This window comes from Boleophthalmus pectinirostris, unplaced genomic scaffold (genome assembly GCF_026225935.1).
Source record: "Boleophthalmus pectinirostris isolate CB_2022bp ecotype Guang Dong unplaced genomic scaffold, ASM2622593v1 HiC_scaffold_20, whole genome shotgun sequence".
Taxonomy (NCBI): domain Eukaryota; kingdom Metazoa; phylum Chordata; class Actinopteri; order Gobiiformes; family Gobiidae; genus Boleophthalmus; species Boleophthalmus pectinirostris.
Window position 1 is genome coordinate 17,708,854 of NW_026571153.1, and position 14,120 is coordinate 17,722,973.

Here is a 14,120-nt window from a genome sequence, read left to right on the forward strand (position 1 = left end):
GATTTTAAAGTCTTTTAAATTCTACAGGACAGTTTGGATGCTCAGAAATCATAACTGAATTATTTTAATTATCAGAGATAGTAGTTCTGTTTTAAAATGCAACTTGTAATTTAGAAAAAATCCCATCGGTTTGTAACAGCCTACAGACGTTATAGGACTTTTGAGTGTTTAGTATGAGCCTACTTTTCGGGAACAGTTTGTTTGAAAAAGCTGTTCAAAAGACTGTCTGCACTTAAGAATCAAACTTGTGATCACTGAGAGGACTGACCAAGACTATTTAATTAAAACCATTCGAACCTGCAACAGAACTGCATTTGTTCTTGAAATAATGTCTCATATTTTAGTGCAGACAGTTCTCGTTTGTGTTGTCCAACCTGCCTCTGTGCTGTCTCTTGTATCTTATGTATTCTTATTAATTCAGAGTAAATTTGCGTGGACACTGACAAACATTTGAGTCTTTAAAATGAAGTCTGGCTTGATCTGTGCCACTTTGGTCATGATTCATTGTTGGTTTTGTGGTGCACCATAATAACGCCGAAGCAAATTCCTACTTCGAGAGTTTTGTTTATTGACGATAAAACTTATTTTGATGACCATGACATGTTTGAGATGTTCAGATGATCGTCTACAAAAGTATATTGTTTATTTATGAAAGTAAAATGATACTGCATCTAGACTTTGTCCACTTTGTTCATTTTTGAAAAGCATCACACCAGACAATATGATTAGCGTTTTACTTGTTAAGGTAAACGCTTCCTCCAACATGATTTGAGCTCACCTTGCAAAACAACGGGTAAAATACAGCTATAACTGTTGAATGTAAATATTCAATTATTAAATGATTTTTAATAAAGCCTCCTTTCTCTCTTTGCTTCACAGAAATGTTTTATATCAAGCGTACATATCAAAATTGAAGTGTTTTAAAGTTATTTCATGCATTTCAAAAAGCAGCTGCTATTAAAATACCAAAAACAACATTTGACCAACTTGTCTATGTAATTCGAATAAGGATCATTTATTCAAGTAAGGATAGGCTACTGATAAAGTTTTTTATAAAGTTATACAAACAAAAAAAGTTGGAAAAACAAAACTCGTACATAGACTGACCATGAGTTGCTTTTTGAAACTTGAGAACGGTTGGTCTAAACTAGGACTAAATCAAGACTAAACCAGGTCTAACTCTAAACTACTTGCATGTTTTAACCCACTTGTACAGTCCTGCTTATGCATTTTCTAACACATAAAAGTACTGTAACTCCCAGTGTGAATCATACGACAGAGGTGTGCAGGTAGGTTTGACAGAGAGGTATGTAAAGGTCATGCTGTATGAGAGAGTAAAAATGAGACGCAGATCTGAGTGCGTGAGTCGGAGGCTGGTTTCAGACTCTGTGACGGGCCCTGATTCCCGTTATTACACAGAAACCTCCCCTGCTACACCACAGCAACGCTACGGCTCTGAATTACCCCAACAAACTCACTCGATATACCTCACTAGACCTATACACTGTACCTCAAAAAGTACTGAGGTTAATGGCAAGAGGCTGGGGCTGTGTGGATGCAGCGGTGCTCAATGTTGAAATGCTTAATATTCTTGCTTAAGTAAAAGTACAGATACCAAAAGAAAAATACTCAAGTAAATGTAGAACTATCACAAAAGAAAATCTACGTAAGTAAAAGTATTAAAGTGCTTGTTTAAAAATCTGCTTAAAGAGTAAAAAGTAAAAGTATTTTGCGCAGATTTTGAGATCTAAAAAAGCTTCAAATGTAGTGATTTAGATACAGATTTGGGTTGAATTTGTTCAATAAAAAAAACAAAATCAGAAGTGTTTTCCCCAGTTTTTATTTTTGTTTGCTCAAATTATGAACATGTTAAAAATAAAGTCTCAGCCTTTTCCGCAGATCTCAAACAATGATAAAAAATACTTTTACTTTTCAGTCCCGTTCAAAAATATAGTGGAGTAGAAGGTAGATACCTTCTCTCAAATGTAGTAAAGTAAACATAAAAAGTATCCACTTTAAAATGTACTTAAGCAAAGTACAGATACCTACAATTACTAGGTACTTTTATTTCGTTACATTCCACCACTGTGTGAATGTAAATGTATCTAAATCTAAATAGTATCAAAATACGCAGCGATATTCAACTTGAGAAGGTTAATAATAAAGTACAAGTTAAAAACTACTACAATAATGGCTAAAAAGACAGTTAACATAGGACTAATTTGTTCATATTCTAGCATTTCTTACATAAACAGGATAAAACTGTTGCAAAAAGGAGGAATGGGACACATACAGTTTTATAATTTATCACTTGCACCTTGTATCAGAACCTACATACATGATATAAAGATAAAATACTGACCAAATTAAGTTCTGATAAGGCTCATACCTATTTGAAAATATGTTTAGACACAAAATAAACAGCAACTGTATTTAAAAGACACTTCCCTCAGATGTCAATGACAGTGAGTCTGGGTCTCTCCCTCAGTCCCAGGCTTCTTCTGGGGATGTCATGCATCAGTTTTATGATCCAAAATATAGCAACAATAATATATTACCACCATTAGCTGTTTTAGTGCTGATGAAGATATTTTAACTCATTGTAATTTTGCCAATAAGGTTTCTGTGGAAGACTAAATATAATTTTATACAAACATTTAAGTTATATAGTTTATATAAATGAATGTAAAATGTGATAGATCATGTTAGTTGTAAATGATCAAATTAAGAAGACATTGTCACCTTAATGCTAGACTACGTTAAATCAAATAATAATAATAACATAGTTTATGCAGATATGCTGTTAACTGACTATAGAGTATAGTGTTACTCAAATTAAATGATTGTAATGTAGCTCTATCATCAGGTCCTAACATCCTGTCTTTTTTAAAGTCAGCGTTTTTACTCAAATTTAAACAATCCCTGTCATCAGAAATAATAACAGCTGCTCTGACATGCCACAGCAGCACTCTGAACTAGGTTAAACTAAACTAGTCACTTAAACAAAAATGTTACACGTACCAGTTTGGAAGCACTGCAGGCAGGACACTTGCGCCTTTATTTCCAAACACAATGAATAACAAAAGCCTGTATGCCAATGATCAGAAATGCAGTTACAAAAGTCTCACTAGTTATTCAGATTGATGATCAAAGCAGTACAGCACAGTCTGTATGTATATTGTCTAATGAGTGTTATGAATGAATTGAAAACTTGTACCCATGCCACATCTTTGGATGTCTTAAATGTTAAAGTCATTCACTTTATTAAAACACTTGCGCTGTTGCGTGTCGTCGTCTTTATGGGAAACAAGGGTCGGCCACAAATTTTCTTTGAAATGTCAGAGAAGTGAGGTGAAGTATTTTCCCCTTCAAAGAAGCAACTCTGTATGTGGGATCGCCACACATTTAACCCTTAAATGAAATCTAATTCAAATTTAAAATGTGACAAAAAAAGCATTTTGTGAATACAGAGATGATTGTGACAGTTGCAAACCTGCAATTTCAACAGTGACTATTTCAGAGTTTATCATTATCAAAATTATTTAAAAAAATAATTGTATATAAAAGATTTAGAATCTCCTAATGTTCTAGTTTGTACACATACAACAGACAACAAAGTAGAGGGAGCAGAATTTGTTTATTCTTCATCACTTCTTTAAAATTTGTATTGTAACTTTTTTCCACCATCACCCAAAGTTCAATAAACATGTTGACTCCATTTAGAAAACAGTCAATCCTCCATGTAAAACTAGGCAAACCAAAATCTTAAAAGTGCAAAGTAAAAAACTGCAATAAAAATGCCCAACAAGTATGGAATGTTTCACACAAATTTTTAGAAATATTGAAAACATGACACATTTCACATAAATGGGCTTCTTTTTGTAAAATCAAGTATTTCATGATCATTTTATCTTCCAATTTCTTTTAACTCTTTTTTGCATCATGCCCTCTTCTCTGTGTCATCTCTTCTGTGTGACAGCGCCCTCTTTATGCCACATAAGGGAACTGCAGCAGCGCCCCTTGTCCGGGCCCCAGTTTGATGGAGTTCAGGCTCACCATGGAGTCTGGCTCTAGCGCTTCGTCAGTAGAGAGCTTCACCTTGGCTTGTTCTGGTAACTCCACTCCCTCTGCAGAAACAAACAAAATTGTCAGCATGAGGAGAGAACATTTGGTTTACTTCAGGTTCGTCCTCGTCCTTGTAGTCTTGATGTTTAAAAACTGAAAAGTAGCATTATGTAACTTTTCAACAGAAAGTTTGTCATGTGATTTTTTCCCCCCCCCATAGAGATGTTATTGCTTTGGCTGAAATATTCCACAGAAGAAATAAACTCGTCCATCTTGCATTTATTCAATTAAAATTGTTTTTATTTAAACAAACATGAGCAAGGTCGCCTCTCCACAGACATGATAGGTAACTTGGCTTGGTGGTGTCACTTTTTTGTCTTGACAGAGAGATACAATACTGTGGATCATTCTGGACAAAGCAACAACATCTCCATGGGGATGAGAAGGCAACGGATCCTCCACCGGAAAAGTTACACAATGCACCTTTAAAGTTATTTCCATATTAAAGTCTTGCTCTATGGGAAGGTCCTGATCCAATCCATGGTTATGTTTTACGTTTCAGTAGAGTCATTATATATATATATATATATATATATATATATATATATAATATTTTTTTTTTTTTGCGTTTTCCCCTTTTCTGCGAAGGTTTGTTGAACCAGTTCATGGTGATTTGGCAAATTTTTAAGCCAGATGCCCTCTCTGTGACTAAAGTAAGCAATGTTGTAAGGTGTTTTTTTTTTTTTTTTCTCCCCCACACCCACTGCATGACTTTTGTCTCATTATATAAACAGTTATAACAGCATATTAGGTAAATGTGTCCTTTATTTAAAAAAAGTTTTGTTGAATCTGACTTATTCTTATTACAGTAATACTTGCGGCCAATGTATTTATTTTAAAGTATTCATACAGTTTTGTTATTATCCTAGCTATGGATCATGTGTCCGCACTTGTGACATTAATAAAGATCTAATAAAATAAAATGGACATACCTGTTCCTTGAAATGTGAGTGCGATGGTTGCCGGAGCTGAGCCAAAGTTGATGACTGTGATGTATCTGTCGCTCTGGTCCCACAGTCTGAGGAAGGACATGACTGCGCTTGAAGCATCAAATCTGTAAAAGTCCCCATAAAGCAAAGATCTCTCCTTTCCTCTCAAATCGCTCAGAGACTTAAACCATTTTCTGGTCTCTGATCTGTCCTTACGAATAGCCTGGGAGAAAAGAGAAAAGACAATTTAATATTTGAAAATAGTAGTTACAAATATTAAGGATTATTATTATGAGGTGAGTAGGGTAGAGTAGCAAAAATTCTACTCAAGTAAGAGTAATTTTTGGGAAGTAGGAGATGATTTAATTTGAGGGACAAAAATCTGGTATTTACAAAAGGATAGACTGAAAAATAACATTTAAAAAAGGAGCAGTGCAAGGTATACAAATCTCTTGTGAACTTTACGTAATTTTAGAATGTTACATCAGCAAAATATACCTGGACTTTTTTGTTTTCACACAAATGTAATCCTATATTATACGGTCTACATTTCCAAAGCTCAAAATCTGCTCTGTTCCACCTTGTGTTGTCATCAAATGGTAGTTCAAGTTATTTTATCTTTTCCATTTTGGTCAGAAGAGACTGGCAATTCTAGGGCTGAAAATATCCAAATGATTCCAGTGAAGATGTATGGAGTTTAAAACAGTGGAGCACTTCCTGTATTACCATGTCACAAGATGGAACAGAGTTTTCAGTTTGAGAGGAATTCAGCCTAAAAATGCAGGGTTTGTGTAAAACATGTGTGATTGAAACAAAACACAACTCAGTTTGTTTTTGATGAAGAAACATTATAACATTGATCAGAAAATAATGTAATATGGGCCCTTTAAGAAGATACTCATGTAAATACAACTTAATTTTATTAGTTACATTATTAAAGTATTATAAGATGAAGAGGTAATAGGGACTTACCTCAGCTGTCGCATTAACGGCACCTTCTGCTGGTTTCTCTTCAAGGTCCCAAACCATTTTAGGATTTGTAGTACCCTAAAAGAGATGATTTACAGTCAAATAACACTACAGTTTTGGTAACTTTCTGGTAGTATTTTCAGTATATATTTGTATTTATTTATAATATATGCACATGTTTTTTGAGAGTTATATTATGAAAACTATCTCATAATAACCAGCTCACATCCATACACAAAATAACAAATGTGACTGTAATGGTATGTAGAAAATAAGTGACTTGTATTTGAACATGAATGAATAATAAAATGAAATCTACCTCTGCCATCAGGCCGATCTCGTCTCCATAAGTGAACACAGGGGTCCCGGGCATGGTGAAGAGCAGGAGCTGGTAGAGGCGGGTCAGTCCTGGAGCTGAAATCTGACTGGCCAGTTGTTTTTTCTGAGCAGCGCCCACTCCCCATCCCAGGTTCATCTTCAGGGCACTGAGGAAGTCCATGTTGGTCAGTGTGTCCATCACATCTGTAGAGGATAAAGATTATTGGCGTTACAGTACTAATGAAGAGTTTCTATCACAAGGCCCTCTGCAAACAACATTCAGTTTTATTTTGTCTCATTGTTTCTCTATGGGGACTTGTGTGTTGTACAAACATTGCTTTGTCTTCCTGAACATGTGAGATGGGCTGCTACTTTATATGTTTAAATCCAACAATTTACAAATCTGTAAAGACTATACATAGAGGACACCAACCAAAAACTTACATAGTGCTCTAACTAAAAGAAGTATCATCTTTACACCTTAAAGACTCACTTGCAAACTCTTCTTTACTTTATATTGTAACTTTGTGTGTTTGTTTCTGTTATAGGAGTGTTTATAATGCTTAAGAACGGTGAGATTATCACGTCATTATTATAATTAACTGCAGCGTTACCTTTCTGCATGGTGAGCAGGTCGGACAGGACCAGGTCGATGCCAGAGGTGTTCACAAATTGAGAAACCTCCTGAGCTGTTATTCCTTCAGCCACACCCATCAGCAGCCTACAGGAAGAGGTCAAGTAAGTCAGTGAAGAAAACACAAAACTAGGGCCGTCATGATACAGCAATATATCCAACTTCAAAGCTTGGTAAGTAAATATAGTCGATAAACTATACTATTGCAACTAATTTATGTTACTGACACCCAAGAGCAGATTTAAATCACAAAAACTATTTTAAATCTAAATCTACAATACTGTAAAAAAAATAAAAATAAAGCTGTCAGAAATAAATGTGTGCAATAGTGCAATGAAAAATGGACACACGATAAATATTGACCCCAAAAAATATTTTTTCCAGCTTTCATATATTGAAGTTAATTATTGTGACTGGCCTACACAAAACATTTTTTTTTTTTTATTATTAATTTGGTTACACTTTTTTTTTTTTGTAATAGTAAAGTAATAGTCCAAACCTAATGCGCTGTTTTCAGTTCAAGACAAGCAATATTTTTTTATTTGAACATGCCAACATCATATTTAGAAAACAAGTTATTAAATAGCTAAGAAGAATTGCATGAGCTCTTAACGCTCTTGATGTTTTCCATTTCCTTTGTAACGTCTCATGTGCGTCATATGTCTGTTGTCTTGTCGGCTCAATGGTTTTTTGTTTTGTTTTGTTTTTTAAATATACATGGCTTAATTTAATGTCTTGTCATAATGCAGGTAAAAATATGAATCATTCAGTTAGACAATTAGACACATTACTTGACATTACAACAGATGAAATGTTGCTTTTGTGCCAACTCTGGTATATTTATGTTGAAGCTGAATGCTGACACACTGTCTCAATTCAAATAAATAGAAATAAACTGAAATAAATTAAATCCTACATATCTGGAAACAAAAAGCCAATTTATATGTATTGCTGTGACTTATTCTCTCCACAAGGGGTCGCATTTGCTACACTGTGCTGGTGCGTCTTGCTATGAATGGTCCTTGAAGCTATCCCTTCTTAACCCCCACCCACACCCCCTGCTGCACTGGAACGCTTTGATTCTAAAATGTCCTAGTTAGGTCTTTTGTCAAAATATGAAGTTGTTTTTGTAAGAAATACTCTCTTCCCACGTTTTCAGCCTCTTGCCACTGTGTCCTTGAAGTATTTATCTTAGCTACCCAGTGTAGACTCACTTGTTCTTGGTGTCTTCGGTGCGGTTGCTCTGGATAGCAGCCTGCAGTTGGGCCCACTCCGCAGCCTGGGCCGGGACAGTGACATCGGACACTTTGATGCCATCCAGTCCCAGTTTCAACCAGTGCTCAGCTGCATCCTAAATTTAAAATAAGACGTGATTTATAACAACTAAATTACAACTTCATGGGGGCAAGAGACAGTTTTTCCCCAATTAATTACATTGTGTAGGCCATGAAATAGCCGAACAGTTCTAAAAAAAAAAATTCTATTCGTGACTTGACCCAAGAACTCACTTAAAAAATTAGCATTTTAACAATATTAATTTTAGCTGCCCATTCTCTGTATTAAATATGACTTTGTTTTTATTTATGGATAGTTTTCATGGTCCTAAATGGTACTGTTCAATGTTCCTATTCCTAAACAATACTGATTCTATACATTTTACTACATACCTTGACTTTCTCAATCACCTCAGCCTCATCTGCAGCTGTAAACCAAGAGGGCCATCCCTCGTAGTTTGGAGTCAGGTCAAGAATCACAGAAATACCTAAAAACAAGATGGCAGTGTCAAATTAGAAGCAAATTTCCATCAATACCCCAAAATATTCTCATTGAATTCTCATTTTTATCTCTTCTCCTTGGCATTTAAGACTAGCTAGACAGGACTACTTTGATGTACCATTGTAGTTTTCCCATGCATTGTGTTATCTGTATATCCGTTTTCTGTTCATGTTGACTTTTATGTGAAGCATAGCATTGTGTAACCTTCCCGGTGGAGGGTCTGTCAAATGCATTTCTCCATGGAGATGCTATTGCCCTGCCTGGAATGTTTTACAGTATGGTTTTAGACCTTTCTATCTTCATGAACACCAAACCAGACCAAATTAAAAAGGTCATATCTATGGAGAGGCAAATCCGCTCGGTCAGAATATCTGTTTTTCTATGTCTGAGCTATAAATCCACCTGTAATTGAATAAGTGAAAGATACACCTGCTTAATATCATATTATTTTTAATCGAAGCAGAGCAATGACATATCCTTAGAAATAAGAAGTTACAATGCACCTTTAAAATGTGCTATATAAATAAGCTTGAATTGAACTAAATAAATAAAATAACTAGATACCTACCCTTCTTATGGGCCTTCTCCACCAGGGACCGCAGGGCATCCTCTGAGCCCTTGTTGGGGTCGACAACTTTAAGATTGAGGGTGAGGGGCCGGTTGGCTTGGACACTGTGAAGAGGGCCTATGATGAGACCTTTGACCTTTAACTGGTTCATGTTGTCCAACTTGGTCTCCACGCCTACAGGTCAAAAGAAGAACAAACCAAAACAGTCAGTAAAGGAATTTCTCACTACACAAAGAGCATGTGTTAAAAGGAGAAGTGGTCAAATAATGATCATAGAAACAGGAAGGAAATTGTGTCAGATTAAACTCAAAAAACTTAACTGTACAGCACATGATTTTCACACAGTATTGCCCAAGTCATGTCTGAGTTAGTCTCTTTTGGTTTCTAATCTAGGCTGGTCCCCATGGATTTTATAATGTTTTATTTATTTATTATTAAACAAACATAGCATCATGTAGTAGTCATTATTAATTAGTTTCAGCTTTCTGATATATGCAACATTTTGAGGATTTTTTCTCATTCAGTAGGTATTTTGTTTTAAATTAGCATTTTGTTACTTAAGTAAAAGTACAGATTAATATACTTATTCATATTTTCCGCACATTTTGAGATCTAATAAAGCTTCAAATGTAGTGATTTTGACAAAGATTAGGACTGAATTTTGTTAAACAGAAACAATGGAATCAATTGTTTTTTTCGGTTTGCTCAAACTACTAAAGGTGTTAAAAATAAACCCTAGGCAAGGCAAGTCAAGTTTATTTGTATAGCACAATTCGTACACAAAGTAATTCAAAGTGCTTTACAGAATAAGAAATACATTAAAATCATAAAACCCTATAAACTATAATAAATAAATACTTTTACTTCTCAGTTGTGTTCAAAAACATTATGGAGAAGAAAATGCAAATACTTCTCTCAAATACAGTGAAGTAAAAGTAAATAGTATTTACTTTAAATGTATTTCAGTAAAAAATTTGGGCATCTGTAGGTTACTTACTACTTTTACTTTTCTACATTCCACGAGTGATTACAGTATTGAGTATGATTTTTATATTATATGTTATGGCCTGGGGCAGCATCGTGTGACTATTTTCCTACACACAGTGGTCCATGTGAGCGCTGGTAAAAGGAGACCTCTCAAAAGAAAAACACGACCAAGTCACATGTTCTCCCTGGAAACCATCCAAAAGCCTGCAAGAAACCTGAGAGCTTCTTAGTAACACTGTTAAGGACAGCAGCTGTGTCAATGCTGTTACACACATTAAGTAGGCTTGATGAATCAGTGCTTTATTTGTAATAAATACGTTTTGCAAGGGTAAGCCACAGACAGCCAATCTGTTGACTGATATGAAAAAAAGATTGACTCAGTATTTTTTGTGTCCTTCAGACTTTGAGCCTTCTTGAGGTCAAGTCTTATCAGTACTTTGGTATCTGAGAGCTAACAGTGAAATCATAACTTCTTTATGAAACACTTTTTAGGGAGGCTTTTGTGGCTGAAAACTTATGTTTAGGCTTAGCTAATCCTGGTTTAATTCTGCCTTTTCACGTTGAAATTTAACAAGGTTACTGGCTGATAGCAGCTAAAGTTAGAACTCAAATACTTAGTTTAAGTCATATTCCTCTTGCTTGGGTCATGGTTTAAAATGCTACTTTCTAAGCCAAATATTTATCCCAAATTTGTACAATTTGATACAATTGAATTATTATTACCATTTATATTTTTGTTCTTTGTCATTATATTTGTTGACGTGTGAGTTACTGTGTCTAAAAAATCACAAACTTTATTGATCCACATGGGAAATTCTTTGATTTTTAATTTAGTAAATTTAAAAGTCATTTTTATTGACTTAATGACACAAGTACTCAAATACTGAACTAGGGTTATACAGTTGAACCAGTGCCGACTCATACAATCCCTAACCACTAATGTATATGAGAGATATGAGGTCTTGTTTTGTCAAGACTCAAGAGAAGAATGTGGTTCTATTTTGAGGTTCATGACACCATTTGACACTTGCTACTTATTTTGAATTTGTTATTACCATTTATATTTTTGCTCTTTGTTATTATAATATATTGTGATGCGTGAGCCATTGTGTCCAAACAAGATCCCTTCTGGATGAATAAATGTTGCCTAAGTTTAAGAACTATTGCGTGGCCATTACCTTCCAGTCCGTCAGAAAAGGCTTCTAGGTCAGAGATTTGGTACAGGGACCCCTCGTTCCACCAGTTCATTTCGGGGATGGGTTTGCAGGGAGGAGCTTTCACAATGATCACAATAGCTCCAGCCAACATGCCCACCCAGCCGAGCCAGAACAGGATCAGCAGCACCCAGCGAGTACGCACCCATCTACACACAGACACAAAATACATTAATGACAGAAATAACTAAATAACTGAAATTGACTCCTAAGAGTCTGTGACCAGAAGCATAAGCCACAATCGAACTGAAGCGATTAGCTTTGCAAATAATGTTTTCAAACTATTTTGATACTAAGGAATAGGCTTGTTACTCAACATCGATTCCACAATCTTTCTTGAGACGGTTGAATGTCAATTTTCAACATTAAATTATAGTACGCACTTTTATATTCCCATGTGGCCTTATATCTGTGTAATTCCTCAGTTGTCCAGGTAGGTTACACAGTGGTCCACGGGCGTAAAATAGAGTGTGGCCTTATAGTTATTCAGACACAGCTCAAGATAATTTTAAAGCTATTCAGGAAAGGTTCATTTCTGTCCTGTGAATGTGACTTTTTTCAAGTTCAAGTTCTACTATGGATTAGTATCAGATTTTCAATACTTTTGACAACCCTCGCTGGTAACTTTTTGCTCATGTGGTGTTACCAAAAATGTCATTGTGATACATTTCTTGCCACAGTTGTTTGGATAAAGCAAGACCGACCCTTATTTTTTATTCATCTTACCCAGGAGTCCCAGCAACCTTCATGAGCTCCTCCTTGGACAGCCCAGTGAAGGTGACCTCATCTTCTGGGACTTTGAGTTTGACGGTTCCGTTCTTCTCTCCAGTCTGACCATCCCCCGTCATGGGTTGCTTCTCTGGGTCCATCTCATTCAACTCCACCTCCTTCATGTCAGTCTCCGTGTCCTTGGTCATGGTGTACAGCTATTCTTCTGCACAGATAAGTACACAGGTTACACAAGAACAGGTAAAGTTAAAAGAATAAAGAGAAATCTGCCTAAACTATGTTAAGTTAAGAGATAATTGGTGCTTAAAAGGTTAAGTGTGTAACTTTCCTGGTGGAGGATCCTTCAAATGGATCCTCCAAACCAACTCTAACATTTTAAACATTCTAAGCAGAGCAATGGCATATCTGATAGAAACAAGCAAGTGACTAACCCTCCAGAAAAGTTACACAATGCACTTTAAAATTTAAACAATAGTAAAAACTCAATCTTTTGTACAACTGTATAATGAACTTTATAATGGACGCGAATGTGAACAAATTAAACCATTGTGACATCTGAAAGTAGGTCACGTGGCGTGGCCGGCCACCATTAAATTTTGTATGAATGGGTTATGCATGTCAGGCTAAAGTCTGTCAGTCTTTAAGAAAAACTTTTAAAAACACGTTTGACCAGCCGATATTAAAAGATCATCCAAATTTGCATTACATTAAATTTACTTAAAGAGGTTGAGTAAATGGACCGGTTGGTCCATATACTACAAGTTATTACTACTAGAAACTGGGTTGATCATGGAAAGTAGATTTTTAAAAAACCTCGAACAAAAATAAAACAAGAAAATAACTACCATACGAGTAATTTTGTTTGTTCACTTTGTGCATTGTTTGTCATAGTTTTAGATACAGAACTAAGAAACATGATGCAATACATAAATGTATCAAACCGGAAATAAATTTAGATTTGATTTAACTGAATATTTAGTTTTAAACAATGGTAAGAAATATGAATGTTGATGCGAAATGCTAAGAAAAAAAGTGTTTCGGTATTTAGTTTTATTAAGGGAAATACTTAAAAACCTGTTGACCGCTTTTTTTAGCTGATGAAATCTTGCTCCACGTCATGCTTTCACGAGGGAAATCCGCGTGCGACAATTTAATCCTAAAACAGCTCTAAACTCAAAATATATATTGAGAAGATACAGAAAGATTATGAAAATAAAGAATTATACCTGTACCGCGCAGAGAATAGATAGTTCGTGTATTTTCTTTGTCTCTTTTCGTGGTTAGATGCTTGTTTTCTAAGCGCATTAGCCGAACGCGTGTTGTATTTGTACTGGCCGGAATGTCCCCGCCCACATCATCCCGCTCTGACCAATCAGCGTGCACGTCTGTTTCTGTCTTCTCACGTTACTCTCCTCTGGACATTTGAGATAAGGCATGTGGCTGTATACGGTGTGATCAATGTTTTTACACTCACTCATGACGTGCATGCTCCCTTCAACTTTTACATAACTTTTACTACACCCTATGGCCTTTTCATAATCAAAAACTACACTAAAAAATATAAAGGTCCTAAAGTGTACCATCTTGGACTGTAATCACTACATAGGCCTAAACAAGCCATACAGGACCATGGACTGTATAAAGAAGCTAAGAATAGCCTATATATGTATGTATAAATACATGTTATGGGTTGGACGCTGTAAACTCTGAGGTACAGTTTTCACACTATATTTGTAAAGCGTATGCTAAACAGTACAACAACACTGTTCCTGTTTTTGTTGTCTAATATTGGCATTTTTGTTGTAATTTTTCAGTTACAATAAAACAAGAACATAAGTGCGAAGAATACCATTTCAGTCATTTAAAATATG

At 35.4% G+C, this 14,120-nt stretch overlaps 1 protein-coding gene across 2 annotated transcripts; it reads right to left on the reverse strand.

Annotated features, from left to right (window-relative positions):
- Positions 1–3,618: 3,618 nt before the first annotated feature.
- On the reverse strand, positions 3,619–13,634 carry slc3a2a (solute carrier family 3 member 2a). Of its 2 annotated transcripts, none has more exons than XM_020923892.2 (11): positions 13,476–13,634; positions 12,247–12,454; positions 11,485–11,669; positions 9,320–9,493; positions 8,643–8,737; positions 8,190–8,326; positions 6,956–7,062; positions 6,343–6,545; positions 6,027–6,101; positions 5,058–5,277; positions 3,619–4,127 (listed from the first exon to the last, which is right to left on the reverse strand). In XM_020923892.2, exons 2-11 carry the CDS (start codon positions 12,435–12,437, stop codon positions 3,988–3,990), a joined length of 1,527 nt encoding a protein of 508 aa, XP_020779551.2. In that variant the 5' UTR covers positions 12,438–12,454; positions 13,476–13,634; the 3' UTR covers positions 3,619–3,987. The 2 variants fall into 2 exon arrangements, with proteins under 2 accessions (XP_020779551.2, XP_020779552.2); XM_020923893.2 differs by having other exon boundaries at positions 12,247–12,451; positions 13,476–13,601.
- Between the last annotated feature and the right edge of the window lie 486 nt (positions 13,635–14,120).